We start from the raw sequence: 16,327 nt of genomic DNA, 5'->3' as shown, positions 1-16,327 counted from the left end.
GGGTGAAATCACCTCCTTCAACATTCACTCCTTTGGATGTGTCATTGCTGGCTCATGTCCAGCCTCTCATCTAGAACCACCCACAAGCCCTTCTTGGCAGAGCTGCTCTCCATCCCTCAGGCTGTGAGATCAGCTGGGCTGGGACTGTGTCACAGCCCTTGGACAGAGCTGCTGGGCAGGATGAGCTCCCTCCCAAAGAACATAGATCCCACTCCCCACATAATTCCACCCTGGCCATGAGGTCACAGCAGGCTCTGAGGTCCCAGAGGTGCCAGAGCCCCGTGGTTGCACAGCACCACAGGCACCGAGCAGTCAGGCCTTGAGCACAACTGCTGGGGCAGCAGCGGCGGCGGCGGCAGTGGTGCTGACATTGGGACAGCGGTGTCAGGACAGCGGGGGCAGCAAGAGCTGCGGGACTGGCACAGGGCAAGGCACCATGGCCCTTGCTCTGCGCCTCTTCCTCCTGCTCCTCCTGGCACTGGCCCTGCCTGCCAGGGCTGCCCAGGCAGCTCCGTGGAGAGCACAGGGAGCAGGTGAGCTGGGGGCCTGGCTCCCCTTCCCTGGGACAGCGCTCCCTTCTCCCCAGGGAGCGTTGGGGATGGTTTTCCATAGGGCTTTAGGGAGGCTTTCCTCAGTGGGAGGGAGAGACCCTGCAGGGGCCCTGGGCTGGCTCGGTTTCCCCTCCAGAGATGTTGAACAGGGCATGGAGAGAGTGTGCAGAGTGACCAGAGCCAGCCCAGAGCTCCCCAGGCCCCTCTTCAGCTTTGGCCATGGCCATTCACATCTGGCTCCCACAGCCTTACCCGACCCCCTTGCAGTGCCCAGTTCCCTAAGGCAGAAGGGGATCCCAGAACACCATGGAAATGGTTCTCATCTGTGCTTCCTTCTAGGCTGGGATGGTGACATGGATTATTTTGAAAAACTGGTGAATGACAGGATGAAGGTTCTAGAGCATGGTAGAGGCAAGTTCTCAGTGTGCCTTTCCTGACAAAATAATCTCTGTCACTGTGGCAAGAGCTCATTCCTGTCATGTTTCCCTTTCCATAATCTCAGGGTGGAGGTATTGTGGAAACCTTGCCCTGCTCCCTTCTGGAACCCTGACTGATCCCACAGGATCGCTGTCAGTGGGAGGAAGGAGAATTTAGCTGTCAATCCTCTTCCCGTGTGCAATGCCAGTGTCTCCTTCCGTGTGCTCTGTGCAGCCACAGGGAAGAGCAGAGAGGGAAGGGAAGGGCCCAGGGCTGTGCCCCGGGGCTGTGCCTTGTGTGGCTCCTTTGCCGGCCCCAGGCAGCCTGAGCTGCTCCCGCTGCCCTGGCCAAGCCCTGGCCCTGGCCGGGGCTGGGTTCAGAGCTGCTGGCAGCTCCAGGGAGTCCTTTCTCCCCTGACTGCCCCACAAGGGGCTCCTTCCATCCCAGTGTGGGGCCACTGCAGGCATGTGCTCCCTCTGCCCCTGCTCCTGAGTGGAAGGCAGAGTTGGGGAAGTGCCTTGGAGCACTCAATGCACTCACTGCCACTGCAGCCTGAAGGAGAAATTGAACTACTTTCCCTTCAGGTCCTCCTAGATGGAAGAACCAAGGCGTAGGAGAAAAGAAATCCGTGGAAGCATCCAAACTGCTGGACCAGATGCTGAGTGATCTGCAGAGACGCCGTGGTGGGTGCATTTCCCTCAGCCTTCTCCTGATACTCAGCAGCCGGGGGCTTTCTCTGCACATCTGGACACGCCGTGCCCGGCACAGCAGGAAGGGATCCATGGCAGCCTCGCTGTCCCACTGCTGCTGTCACAGCCTGCAGGGCTGTTTCCCAGCCTGGCCTGGCTGCAGCTTCTCCCCAGTGTCTGCAGGAAGGCCTTTGGCATTATCTGACAGGGAGCCCAAAGTGTCCCACAGGCCATGCACACCCTGAGATCCCCTGAAATTTCCTGGTCTCAGGCTAGATCAGGAGGGGTGGCTCTTTGGAGGAGGGAAGGCCCCGTGGCAACCCCAAGAGCCTGGGCCTTTTCCTCATCCTTATCCATGTCTAGGACAAATATTACTTACTGAAGATGCCCCCTCCCCAATGGGGAATGGTTCCATCTGATCCAGCTGCGCCTCTTCCTTTCTCCAGAGGTGGACCAAAAGGCCTTGGTGAAGGCAGTGCTTCCTGGAGAAAGCAATGGCTCCGTGCCAGCCCCTGGTACACAAAGGGAGGAGATGCCAGGCAGAGCCACAGAAGGTGATTGCTGTGCCAGGCTCAGCCAGGCTGAGCAATCCTGCTGGGATCCCTCCGTGGGAGACACCGCCCGAAACCTGGGAGGGGCTGCAAGGGGTGACCATGGTGGGGAAAGGGCAGAGGGGGAGAGTGTTGCGTTTCCTACATACATTGTAAATGGTACATCCCGTGACCCCTGCTGTGCCCTGTATCTTGGTCCCTCTCCCCTCCTGGCCACACAGAGCTGGCTGGGATCCAATTTCTCCCCGCCCCCCCTTTCCAGACCCTAGAAAAGGTCAGGACCCGCTGACCTCGCTCTCTTTTCCTGCATCTCTTTTTTCCCCCAGATCTCTTATCCCGCTCTTTCTTTTTTCCCCCCCTTTTTCTCTTCCCCCGTTCTCTTTTCCCCCCCCACGCTTTTACCCTGTCCTTCCCCCTCTTTTCTCTCTCTTCCCCCGCTCTTTTCCCTTCCCTTTTCACTCACTACCCACGAGAAATAAACCTGTAACTTTATCAGGGGAAAGAGCCTCTTTTGATATCTTATCTACGTCTCTGTGGCTAAGGCCCAGAGGAATATCACCCTAACACCTGAGCTAGACCGGAGGAGGGTGAAAGACTCTGTTTAGGCCGAGGAAAAAGCCGTTACAGGAGAGCAGGGCTCCAGTGTGTCCTGACAGGGCCTGGCTCTGTCCCCTTGGGCTGGGGGAGCTGTCACGGGGCAGGGAGGGTCGGGGCTGGCAGTGGCTGCTCAGGGATGGGTTGGGCGCGGCTCCCTGGAAGCAGCGACTGCCCAAGCAGCTGCGCTGGCCCCGGGCTCTCCTCCCGGCCTCCTGGGCTTTGTTGGGTGGCACAGCCTGTGCCAAGGGGTGCCAAGGTGCCTGCAGGCCCCAGCTCTGGGGCAAACAGAGAACGTCCTGGCCGTATGCAGCGAGCTGCCAGCTCAGCAGTGGAGCACAGCACGGGCTCACGCTCCCCATTGCTCCCACAGATGTTATCCCTGAAACAGGAATAGATGCTCAGGATCCAGAGCGCCTTCCAAGAATTGTCTGCCCCCAGGATGTGCGCTGGTCCTGCATGATCGGCACAGTAGTGACAATGTTCACTGTGCCACTTGTCCTGCTCTGCTGCTATTTTGGCATTCGGAAGCTCTATCAGATAGGACGGTAAGTTGCTGATTTTTCTCTGCAGTTTTATTAAAACTCTGCTCATTGCATTGGTAGCCTGGCTCATGGTCATGCTGCTGTGGAGCTGTGGCAAGTCCCTGTTGTCCCAATAACTCTGATAAGGGTTCTGCTGCTGCCCAGTGCTTTAATTGGCCTCTTAATTGCTGGGCCTTGTCCTGGGGAGCCCGCTGGGGCTGCAGCCAGTGCTGGCTCCCACTGAGGCTGCGTGGCCAAGAGCAGCCCCAGGAGCAGCGGCAGAGGCAGAGCAAGTTCACAACAATATTTGGGAATGCATTTCAGGATGGGAATGTGGTTATTTAGCAGCTCATGTAAAGTTTCATGGTAATAATGATGTTACAGGATGAGCAAATTTTCTACAATTCAGTGTTTAAACAAATCCAACCTGATGGAGGTTTGGGCTTGGCCTTTAGACTTTGCTCTGTGTGTGAGCCCTGTTCTCGACTGATTTTGGATTCACTTTTGGGTGAAGGCTCATCCCAGCCCTGATCCTTGGCAGCTCTGGGTTCAAAGGGACAGCTGAGGCTGCACTGCACATGACTGGGGTGCAGGGGTCCATTATCAAAAGGCTTTGAGAAGTTTAAATTACTGTATTTTTACTACATGGTTTTGTTTATGAAATTAATCCACTTTTTTTAAACCTAGCTTTAAAAAATTTCTTTTCTATTGCTTTTACCAGTTATTTGATGTAGTGAATTATGGCATAATTATCCCATGGCTGAATTAGAAGACTGTAAGTACTAGAAAATGAACTAATTTTTACTCTTCTGTCTTTCACAGACTTATGCTGGTTTGATGTGACCAACAGAAGAGGTTTTTGCTTGCTTTGAATTCAAACAACGAGCAAAGCTGGAACCTGTTGAAATGAGTCTTTTCAATTCACAGCTAAAGCAAACTGCCAGGGTTCTTTTTTTTCAGCTTTGGGTGGGGATATAAAAATATACCAGCAGCATATACTATAAATAAATATATACTAAATACATAGCAACAAATAGTCCAGTAAAGTAACAGATCTAAATGAGGGGTTTGGTGTGTTTGCTCACTAAGCCCTGAGTTCCTCAGAGCTGCAGCTCCCTGCTCTCTGTGCAGACAGAGGCTGGCTATGGGTGACAGTGCTGTGTCTGGCCTGGTGCACACCAGCTCCACACAGGAGCTAAGGGATTATCCTTGCACACTCCATCCTGGAAGAACCGAGTTCATTGATGAATCTGACACAATTTATGGCATGGCAGGAAAATAAAAAAAGGTTAGAATTGATTCCATTCCAAACACTTTACATTTTGCTGTGTGTAATGCAGATAGGAACTACAAGTTTCCTATTCATGCACAATTTGTTAGAGCTCACAGTCCTCAAAGTCACAGGGCCTTGCAGAGCTGTGTGTGAGATGACTTTAAAAACAAAAACAACCTTTATGTGCAACACCTGTCTTCAAAACTTTACAATCCAAATCACAAGCTGATTCCTACTGGTAACTGGAAAAAACCCCAACCAAATAACAACACCAAAACTGTCACCCAACAAAACAGGCAAACAAAACAACCACCAAGAAAAAATCAAAACCCATACAAAATCGCCCACAAATCCAGAAAAATATAAAAATCAGGTGAAGAAGGCAGCGATCAAAGAGCGACAAATGGGCAGAGGAACTACAGAAAGGACAGATAATTAGAAAGGACAGGTAATCAGTGGCTATGGCACCAAACTAGCCAGGGGATCTGAGATACAGTTCTCACCCTTCTGAAAACAAAATAAACAGAAAATAAATGATGATGATTGTGAAATGGGACTCTGCCTGTTTAGCTTTAATATATCCACTGTGTGTAAGTTCTATGTGCCTTGTTAAGTCACATCCTCTGGCAAAGGTGTTTTTCTGTTCAAAGAAAAACACTGCAGTGGAAGAAGAGGCCGGCTTGGAAAATATTAAAAGCAAGAGCTAAAAATAAAGTTTTTAATATGTTGTTTGTTTGGTTTCTGTTTGTTCATGGGGTTTTTTGTCTGTCTTTGAAAGCAACCTCTTGGATGTTAATGCAAGTAACAAGTCCTTTTTAAAGGGCTGTCTTTGCAAAACATCTGCCAATTTTGTGATGCAAGACAGAAACAGCTTCCCTTGGGCTACAGCTGGAAGGCTTGAAAATGTGTTCCAGGAACTCGTGATATGACAGAGTCTGATTAACACAGTTTAATGTATGAAGTGCAAGATGTAAGTTATCAATAAAATACTCAGAGTGTACTCTAACTTTGGGGTCTGTGACTCGCACTGGTGCTGCTTGGGAACTGTTCTTCCTCACCTCCTCCCTCATCTCCTCTTGGAGGCTCACAATTACAGCAGAGACATGAGCCTGCATCGAGCTTTGATCATACTCTCAAAATTTCTAAGCTTGTTTGTTGCTTATTAGCAACAGAACCCACTGTATCTTGGTTGTTATCAGCATTAATTGTTGCAATGAAGGTGGTGTATTGAGATGGCCCCAGGTTTGCCAGATTCCACAACATCTGCCCTGTGCACCTGACCTTGTCAGGGTCATTGTCATGCTGTCCATCCCTCCCAAAGAGCACCTCCAGTACTGCCACTTCTCTCAGCTCTTGCATCCCTTCCTCAAGGGTCTTCCAGCACATTCTATGGTGGTGCTCCTGCATTCTCTCTCTGTGGACAAATCTCTCTCTCACACTCATTAAAAGTCGCTCCCAGAGGGAAAGGGACCCTGTCTCCCTTACAAATACCTGGTCCACACCTGAGTCCTGGGTCACGGGTCCCAAATTCCTTGCCTCAGGACCATCCAGTTGGACGCCTGTACCCATAAGGTCCCAGACCCAAAGTAACCAGGTTGTAAAAGCCTCGCTGCCCCATCATACAATGTCTTTTCACAGACTAGAGAGACTTTCATATGACAGGGACTCGATGATGATCTCAACCTCTGTCTCCCCTGCTGCTTGTGAGGGCCCTCCTTTCTTATTATCTAGGTGCCTTGTTTTCATCTTAGACTTCTTTGTTTCCACAGGGACGACTATTGCTGGCTGTGACTGCCCTTGCAGTTCAGCTGGAACCTGGACAGATGTAATGTCTGTGGGTTCCACTGCTGCACCATCAGACTCTCCCTCTAAGGCAGGAGGAGTTTCTCACCAGCTGGGGAAAGGTACTCCTTCAGCATCTAGCTCATCTCACACATCTCCTTCACTAAAACACCCACCCAATCCGGGTGTTTCCTTTCTGAGGCAGGCTGTGGGGCAGGGTCAGTCTCTGCAGCAGCATCTCTATTTCCTGGGGTAGGTACCAGAGTGGTTATCCAAGCCAATATTCCCTTATCTCTGACTGCTAAATAGAACAGGCATATCAGCAACACCAGGCACTGTATGATATCATTAGCATTTAGAGGACATTTTATCCCTTCAGAAAATGGTGGGGTAGACCCAAAAAACTGGGTAAAGGGTTGGGAGAAAAGTCTTCCCTGGTGTCATTCCCTCACAGTAGGTACCATTGTTAAAGTAATCCAAATAACACATTTAGAGTGTGATAGTCCTGAATCCATGTACCCGCCTTCCAAAGAAGTTAAAAATCCATTAATTCCTCACCTTATTAACCCATAAAGCAAACTGGATAACAGCCACAGTAGCTTTAGTTATAGGGCCTGCAAATGGGAGGAATACAGCCACGACCACGTCCCACCTGAACCACAGTAAGCTAGACCACATGGTGCCACCCAATGAGGTTTCTATATCCAGCACACAAAAAAACAGGTTACCCAGGAGCTGTTATTCCTTCTTTCTCCCAGTGCCCTCAGACCCCACGTTGGGCACCAAAATCTATCTTGGTTTGAAAGAAGGTGTCTGCCAAGAAAGGCAGAAGCCTCTTTTTAAAATGGAGAATCTAAACTCCCACCCTCCAAATTATTATAATTTTGAAATTAAGAGGCTCTCTGGCAAAGGTATGGGAATAGGCATAACAGTTCTTTACTAGGAAAATTAAAATAGAAATACAGTATCAGAGAGTAAAAGCCCAAAAATAACCCACTGACAGTCAGAATACAACCTGACACCGTGTCAGTCAGGGTGCTGGTAGCAGTCTGATTGAATGGTGGCTGCAGTCCTCCTGGATGACAGATATGGTTCAGTTGAAGCAGTGCTCCTGTAGAAACGTGCAGTTCTCCTCTGAAGGTCCAGTATTGATGTTGAAAGATCCAATTTTTCACTGCAATCCAGTGGAGAAAGACTGCCTTGGTGTTTCAAATCTCAGTTTTTATCTAGCTAGGAAAGGCTTGGCTCCTCCCCCTGGCTGGAGCATCTCCCAGTGCGATGATGGAATTTTATCATTCATTCATTGGGAACGGAAGGGATGATGTAATTTTATCAGTCATACAGTATAACTCAATAGCCCATTAACAGAAGATATCTTCCTGAAGGCAGGATGGGCTTTGGAAAAGATAAAGAACACTGCTCCACCTGATTTTAACAGATGGCCCATTAGCAGAGGATATCTCCCACAGAGATAAGGATCACTGCCCCAGCTGATTTCAACAGATGGTGATAGAATACATACTTTTTGTCCCATCCTGTATTGCAGCCTAAGACCAGGGGTCCTGGGGGGATCATGTGCCACCTCTCTTGGAGTGTGTGTGCTCCCCGTGGGGCCCCCACTCCGGTGTCACCTCCTTTTCTGTTCCCACAGAGCTGCTGAGCTGGCAGCAGCTGCAGCCCTGCCCCGTGGTATCAGGCTTGGGCAGGACCTCTGCTTTGTCCCCACACTAATTTTAGGGGGATCATGTGTTACCCCCAGCCCTGCTGCCACTCTGCCCCTCCCCAGCTGCTCCCAGTGTTCCCGATAAAGCTTACCAGTTCACCCCAGTCACGTTTATTGTGTGGAGGGACTGGGGAAGGACGTGTGTAAGTGCCACAGGGGGTTAGTGACTGGGTGGGGTCCAGGTGGGGAACACTGGGTGCTGTGGATCTGCCTGGACACTGCTGTGTCAACAGAGCTGCTCTCTCTGATTGGCTGAATCTAAATTACATTATTTGATTGGCTGAGGAAAGGCCCAGGAGTTGAGAGAATGAACAGGAGAGATCCCACCCTGAGCACCTGAAGGGGAACAACAGACTGAGCCTGGGCACAGCGAGGGAATTTATTACCAACCAAATCACAGGAGAATAAGAAGGGAAAGAAATCTCTCCAACCCCTTCCCCCGACCCAACGAGGATAACCAGGACCACGGATCACCAGGGCTCTGCCCAACGGGGGTCACTGGGGATCATCCAACACCGATCCTCCCATGGGGGATGGAGCTGGAGCAGAGCACGAAGCTCTTCCCACACTCGGGGCACTCACAGGGCTTCCCTTAGTGGTGCCTCCGTTGGTGTTGGCTCAAGGTTGAGCTCTTTGAGAAGCTCTTCCCACACTCAGGACACTCGTAGGGCCTCTCCCCAGTGTGGATGCGCCGGTGGACAGTGAGGGTGGAGTTGAGATTGAATCCTTTCCCGCAGTCAGGGCAGCGGAAGGGCCTCTCCTCTGTGTGAATCCGCTCATGCATGAGGAGATTGGAGCTGGTCTGAAACCTCTTCCCACACTTGGGACACTCGTAGGACCTCTCCCCGGTGTGGATGTGCTCGTGTTTTTTTAAGCTGGACATCCACGCAAAGCTCTTTCTACATTCCAAGCATGTGTAGGGCCTGTCCCCTGTATGGCTCAACTGATGCTGCAACAGGTAGGAACTGTTGCTGAAACCCTTACCACATTTCCCACACTCGTAGGGCTTTTGTCCAGTGTGGATCACCTGGTGCCGGATCAGATTGGAGCTGTAGCTGAAGCTCTTCCCACATTCCCCACACTCGTAGGGCTTTTCCCCAGTATGGATCATCTTGTGCCGGATCAGGTTGGAGCTGCTGCTGAAGCTCTTCCCACATTCTCCGCACTCATAGGGCTTTTCCCCAGTGTGGATTAGCTGGTGCCGGATGAGATGGAAGCTGACTCTGAATCCCTTCCCACATTCCCTACACTCATAGGGCTTCTCTCCAGTGTGGATCTGCTGGTGCCGGATCATGCTGGAGCGGTAGCTGAAACCCTTCCCACATTCCAAGCACTTGTGGGGCTTCTCCCCTCCAGGAGGCTTCTCCACCAGCTCTGAGCTCTGCCTGGATCTCCGGCCGCCTTCCCGGCTCAGGGAGGGTCTTTCCTCCTTGCAGCTCCCTGTGCTTGGTTTGCAGCCCCTCCTCCTGCGGGATCTCCGGGGCTTTTCTGCCTCCTCCATGTCCTCACGCCGTGGGAATGAAAAATCCTGGTTTGGGGAAAAAACAAGAGAGCTCCATAAACCGGGAGTTCCTCCTTGCCCAAGTTCATCTCTGGAAGTCATTGACCATCTTGTGTCTGTAATAACCTCCCAAACACCAAGATTCAGCCAAAATCCCCTCGAAAATTGGGCTGGTTTGAAAGCAAAACCTGTGAGAGACTCCAAGTCAGAAACAGAATTTTATAGAAAAAAACAAGAGAAAAAAATATAATACATGCAATACAAAAGAAAACAACTGACAGAGTCAGAATACAACCTTACGCCCCTCTAGTTAAGGTGGTGGTAGCAGTCCAGATGACGTGGTCTTGTTGTAGTAGTGATGCTGTAGAAAGGTCTGGTAGCTCTTGTCCTCTGGAAACCAGTGGGTAAGGGATGATTTGGTGTTCCAAATCTCAGTTTGAATCTAGGTACAAAATGTTTGGCTCCTCCCCCTGGGTGCACAATCTCAAAATGGGATGATGTAATTTTATCAGTTATGTATTGAACTCAATGGCCCATTAACAGAAGATACCTGATATCGTCCTGGAGGAAGGATGGATGGAAGGAAAGATAAAGAACACTCCCCCACCTGTTTTCTAGCATATGGCCATTTGACAGAGGATATCTCCCTCGGAGATAAGGATCCCTACCCCAGCTGGCTTCAACAGATGGTGATAGAATACATAATTTTGGGCACATTTTACATTGTAATCGAGGAAAAAAATATGAAGATTCAGCACCCACAGAAAAACCTCAGCCCCAACATTTAACCCAATAAAGCTCAGAAACACCAAGATTTACCCCTGTGCAAATCATGGATCCTTCTCCCTCATCACCTGTGGCACGTAAGGAGGTGCAACACTCCTGGGGCTGGGAGGGCCTGCAGATACAGGGAGGGGTGGAACCTTGTGGTGTTTCCTGTTTCTGCTACTCCTCGTCCTCATCCTGTGTCCCTACTGCCCCTCACACTCCTCTTCCTCCTACTATTCCTCCTTCTCCTGCACAATCCCACCTCCTCCTCCCACATGCATCATTTGATCATGTTGTTCTTCAACCCTGCTTCTCCTTCCCTTCTCCTGCTTCCCCCAGGCCCAGCACCCACTGCCGGCTCCCTCTTCCCCCCAAACCCACAGCATCCCAGCGCAGGGGCAGCGATGGAGCTGGGGCAGCTCGGGCTGGGGCAGCGCTGGGCTCTCGGCCGCTCCCGCCCGCACTCGCTCCCCACTGCAGCCGCTGCCGCCACCACAGCGCGGGGGGGCCCGGCCTTGGCGCTCCCCCCCTCCCACCTCCCCAAATTCCCCTGCCGGGGGGCGCTGGGGCCCGGGCCGGGCGCAGGTGGCTCCAGGTGGGCAACGCTGGGAGCTGCGGCTCTGCCTGGACACTGCTGCGTCATCACCGCCGCGCGCTCTCATTGGCTCAGCGCTGCCCGAGGGGCGGGGCTGCACCAAGCCGGGACACCCTGCTCCAGGGGGGATGGCCCCAAAACGGGGGACCCCCATGCAAGGAACAACAGCAAAGGGTCTCTACAAACACATGCTGCGAATCCGCTTGGACATAGGGCCGGGGACGTGGACATAAGGAAGGGACAGCAGAAGCCACCAGGGTCAGAAAATGTTATTAATTGACCACACAGACTGCTGCTCAGCCAAGGTCCTGCTCAATTCATGAACTCCCAGAAGAACAAAGACTTAACAGAGCCATGAATATCACTAGCTGTACAAAAGTGGAGTGCATATTAAGACCCAAGCACCCTGGGGCTCTCACATCCTTACACCATCTTCAACCAGGTGCCCTCCTCACACTGACACCATTCAGGAATTGATGGCAAAGATGCTTTCTGGGGATGCCCACTCAGGATGGTAAACTGGATTTTGCCTTTGAGTGGGAACAAGAGATAGAAGGGAAAATGGAAAAGACATGGACGGTCCTTCTGCAGGGATGCACGGGAGCACCAGCCTTATTCGGGCAAAACTTGCAAAAAATATCACAAGAATTTACCCCACCCCCAGGGACTGGGTTAATGCAGGATGTGGATGACTTGCTGCAATCAGGAGGACAAGAAGTGGTAGAAGAAGCCTCTGTGAAATGGCTGAATGTTCAGGCTAAACAGCATCTTTAAATATTTGATTAAAAAAAAGGGCAAATGGTGGAGAAAAAGGTAAAATATTTGGGACATATTTTGACTGCAGGCTTCTGGTGTATTGACCCAGAGAGAGACCAGGGAAGCTCAGAAATAACCCAGGATTAAAAAGGAGTTGCAAGAAGTATGACGATTAATAGGAAATTGCAGGATCTGGATTGAGGATTCTCTGTTCTAGCCAGAACACTTTGTGACTTTTAAACACCAGATAGTCTCAATGCTGTGGTATGGATACAAGAAATGGAACAAAACTTAAGATAATGAAATAAACAAATGATTGATGCTGCAGCCATGGCTCTACCAGACTCAGAAAAAAAATTTGAATTGTATGTGGATGTTAAACAGGGCCATGCCAAAGGAATTCTTCTGCTAAAATGTTTAGCCCAGTGGCCAGAGTGGCCTCATTGTCTGCAGAATTGTGCAGCCACAGCTTTAATGGGACCTGAGGCCCAAAAACTGATGGCAGCAGATCTCCTGTTGTTCAAGTCTGGCACCAAGTGAAAGCTTTGATAACCAAAGGAGCCTCTACATGGATGAGCAGTGCTTGGTGATTACAGAATGAAACTTGTTCAGTGGCACAGGAGGATTTAGAATTGAGGACAGGGCAAGGGTTTAACCCAGGCTCCTGTTTGAACAGCCTGCACAGGGGGCTGGGAACAAACCCATGACTGCAGTCAAGTGACAGAGCTCCAGAGCCAGGCTGGGAGAGATTTAGGGGAAATTCCCTGGCCTGAGGGACAAAATGTGTTTATGGATGAGTCTTCAAGGGCAGGAGAAGGGAAAAGAGCTCCAAGACACGCTCTGATGAAGGAAAGGGAATTAGACCAAGCTCAGGTTACCACCTGCATGGTCAGCTCAACCGGCAGAGCTGGGTGTGCTTGGAAGAGCCTGGCACTGAAATGCCCTGAGCAGGAAGGCTCAAATATCTGCTGGTGACAGCATGGCAGCTAACAGGGTGGCAAACGCAATTCTGACTTCTTCTGTTGAGTCGACTGCTGCTGTACTTGAGACAGAAAACACAGCACTCTCTGATCCTTATGAAAAAGTCCTCTTTATTTTTCTGACTTCTTCTTAAATATCTTTCTTAATGTTCCCAGGTAAGCGCCTGTGATTGGTTCCGAGTTTAGGCTGCTCAGCCCTCTGAGCAATAGCCCCTGCAGCTTAGGACAGAATTGAAGACAGACAAGGATGTAACCCAATGAGTTCCAGACTATCTCTGTTCTCTGGGGGCCTGCTGTTAGGCCAGGCCACTTCTCTTAGCAGAGGCCAAATTCACTGCCCAGTGTAAACCAGCTAACACTGTGACACTCTTCAGCAACCACTGGATCGTTTATTAAGGTATTTCTAAAACAACTCCAAGATAAAGGATTGTGGAAAAAACAGACTCTCAGATGGGGAACTCATTTTACAGCAAAGATCCTTCAGGGCGTTATGGCTGCTTTAGGAATACAATGGGACCTCCACAAGCCCTTGCACCCCAAGAGCTCTGGGCAGGTAGAAAGAATGAATGGGGAAATAAACAAACTCCTTTGGAAGCTGGTGATAGAAACCAAGATGCAATGGATACAGCTTTTGCCATTGGCTTGGGCAAGAATAAGAGCCAGACCCAGGGCAGATATTCAATTATCTCCCTTGGAAGTGATCTTTGCAATTCATTGCCCTGGTAATTCTCCACCTAGTGCAGGGTGGAGATAAGGGATGTATATTTCAAGCAGTCTGTGGCCAGAATCCTGTCTCTTGTGAAATCTCTGCCACAGGAAGCTGGGCTGGCACAGAGCCTGCCTTGGCACTTTGCTGTTCACAGCATCCACCCAGGACATCGGGTCCTGCCTAAGGAGTGCAAAGAAGCACCACTGGTGGCCAAGTGCCGTGGCCCATTCCAAGAGTCCCTGAGCACAGAAACAGCCGCCAGCACAGCTCAACACGGGGGGACCCCTCACCCTGGGCTCAGGGGCTCTCAAACCCCGGAGATTTGGAATTCCCGGCTGCAGGAGCAGCATGGGAGGACACCACTGACCCTGCACTGAAGGCAACGCAGCAGCAGCCAGGGCTCCACATCGGGCCAAGCCCCTGGGCCTGCCCACAGATCCTCTGCTGAAATCCTCTGCCTGGGCACCCTCCTTTGGCATCTCCACATACTGGGGCCAATCCTTGCTGCCACTGCTGGAGCTTCGCTGCTTTCTGTGCCTGCACTGCCACAGCTGCTGGGGAAGACAACGGCACAATTCCACTCTGCCCCTCAGTTACACTCACACACTGGGCTGCCGGGGATTCCATGGTCAGAAAATACACCAAGTTGAAAAATGTTTTCAGAATTATTTCTCTAGGCAGGCTTGACTTGCATTTGTCTTGGAGAAAGGAATTATTAAGTGTGTTTTTAAAGGGATGTTACACTAAATGAACGTGAGTTTAACATCTCAACAGACTGGGAATAGCCCAAAAGATTCCCACAAGGCTACCAAACATCAAGGAAACATCAGCAAATATCAAGGAACACCCACCCCAGACACTGCCCCCGGCATACATGGAGGCACCTGGTCTGGAAAAGGCTGAGAAGGAAATCCAGGAATGTGGATCTAATTAACATCAGAGGAAAAGTAATACGGGGCCAATAGGATACCAAATATTAAGAACTATCCAACTTAGAAGCAATGAACACTAAACCAACGGATTCCAAAGGGTTTAAGACTGTATAAAGTTCAGGAAAAATCCAGTAAAACTCACGTGTCATGGAATGATTTTCTCTGCACACCCGGGCACTTATGTGTGGATGAAATGATTTCTGTTGCACATCCTGCCCAGAATCAAGTAATGCCTTGACTCTCTAACACTAAAGATATCAAGTAAAAAGCAGATTGTGGGGGGCCACATGTGAGTCACACAATGTCTGCTCTGGAAGAGAACCTTTGGTTCCAGGCAGTCAGAAGAGCTTTAGAAACGCAGATTAACACTGCTGGGGAAAATACCCATTTATCATTCGAACTACAGGACTAGATGACAAGATGTCCTCGAAATAATAATGAAGCAGGCAGACCCAGCTCCTGACCTTCATGACAACCAAACCACGCCAAAGATGAAGGCGACATTTGTGGAAAATTAGATTATTCAAACTGCTATTTGCAAACAGATAATAACGGAAAACTGGTGAAATAGATAACAAATGAAAGTAGAAAGTAGCTCATATTCTGGTAGAAATGTAGAAAGGATGAGAATTAGACAAGTTTTTGGGGCGCCATGGATTAAACGAATGCAGTTCCTCCTCTGATGTGCTGCAGCAACTCTTCTTTTTACCATGCACGACACCTCGCTGAGTGCAGCTCATTCAGCAGGTGAGCAAGGGGATGCAGGTGGCAGCCAGGCCTCCTGATCCAGAAACAGCTACAAAAGGACAGGCAGTGAGGTCACTGAGAATAATCCCAAACCAAAGAGGATCCAGGAAAAGAGACTAAGCCAATGGACATTAAAGTCAGTAAAGATAATTACTGAGAAAATAAGAAGAGGATTTGAGTAGAGTAAGATGAATATGCCTGGAGATAGGGCCAGGGATTTGTATAAAAGGAAGTAATGGGAGAAACCATCGTTTTCAGAAACTGTTACTAATTTCCAGAGACAGCTGCTCAGCCAAGATCCTGCTCAGTGCCTGACCTTCGAGAAGGAGAAACACTTAACAAAGCCATGAATATCGGATGTTATACAAAAGGAGAGGTACATATTAACGAGGACATGCAGTAGTCGGATCGGGAAGTCTGAGCCTTCAAAGTACCTCAGTCGGTGGCGAAAGGGAGAGGGGGAATGCAGCCGGGAAAATGAGAATAAAAAGGAGACTGCGTACTACAACAACTGGAGAGACCGCATGGCAAATGCCGCATGGCCTCTCTCTTTGGTCATCAATAAAGTCACTTTTACAGGACTCCTCCGTCTCCTTTATGCACACAAACCTCTGGCCACGGGAATTTTCCCGCACAGCCCCGGGCACAGGGCAGACACCTCTGTGCCACCCACAGCAACCGGGACGAGCCAGCGCTGCTCCGGCACCGGCTCCTGCCGAGGCCCCAGCGGGAAGGAGACCGCGGGCAGCCGCTCCCGCAGCGCCCTCAGCCCAGCGCCAACACGGGCCGGCACCGGCACAACCAACCCGCCAGAGCCCCCTGCCGCCCCCGAGGCCCGCAGCGAGCCCCGAGCCCCCGCACAACCGAGCGCGGCTCCCACCTGCGCTGGGGCCGCCTCCGAGCTCCACCGCAGCTTCACCGGACTCGGGCAGCTGCCGCCGCTGCCGGGCCCACACAAACTGTCCGACAATGGCGCCTTTGCTGCACCCCGCCTAATGGGCGGGGCTTGTCCCCGCTCTGCCCATTCAGCGCGCGAGAACCGGGAGTGACATTGGCACAATCAGCCAATGGCAGCGAGAGCCGGGCTCTGCACACACGGCCCAGCCTCGGCCCGCGCTCTCAGGGCCCCCCGGGCTGTGGGAGGGCAAAGGCGGAGATGAGGAACAGCCCTGGAACGGGCCCGGGCCTGAGCCGCCATTGGCCTGGAAACACAAACAAAGTTCTCCGCAGAGAAT

General features: G+C 50.9%; 1 protein-coding gene across 1 annotated transcript in view; it reads right to left on the bottom strand.

Moving 5' to 3' along the window:
* Window positions 1-16,081, bottom strand: part of LOC148218042 (uncharacterized) — a 31,698-nt gene extending 15,617 nt beyond the window's left edge. The window contains exons 1-2 of the mRNA XM_088158037.1: window positions 15,973-16,081; window positions 8,702-9,632 (exon numbers count right to left, since the gene is read on the bottom strand). Coding sequence (XP_088014163.1) covers window positions 8,702-9,605 — 904 coding nt within the window. The 5' untranslated portion in view covers window positions 9,606-9,632; window positions 15,973-16,081. The remainder of the gene's footprint in view (window positions 1-8,701; window positions 9,633-15,972) is intronic.
* Between the last annotated feature and the right edge of the window lie 246 nt (window positions 16,082-16,327).

This window comes from Sturnus vulgaris, unplaced genomic scaffold, assembly GCF_052056855.1.
Source record: "Sturnus vulgaris isolate bStuVul1 unplaced genomic scaffold, bStuVul1.hap1 Scaffold_195, whole genome shotgun sequence".
Taxonomy (NCBI): Eukaryota; Metazoa; Chordata; class Aves; order Passeriformes; family Sturnidae; genus Sturnus; species Sturnus vulgaris.
Note: the sequence above shows the minus strand (reverse complement) of the source record. Positions and strands in the feature narration are given on the sequence as shown.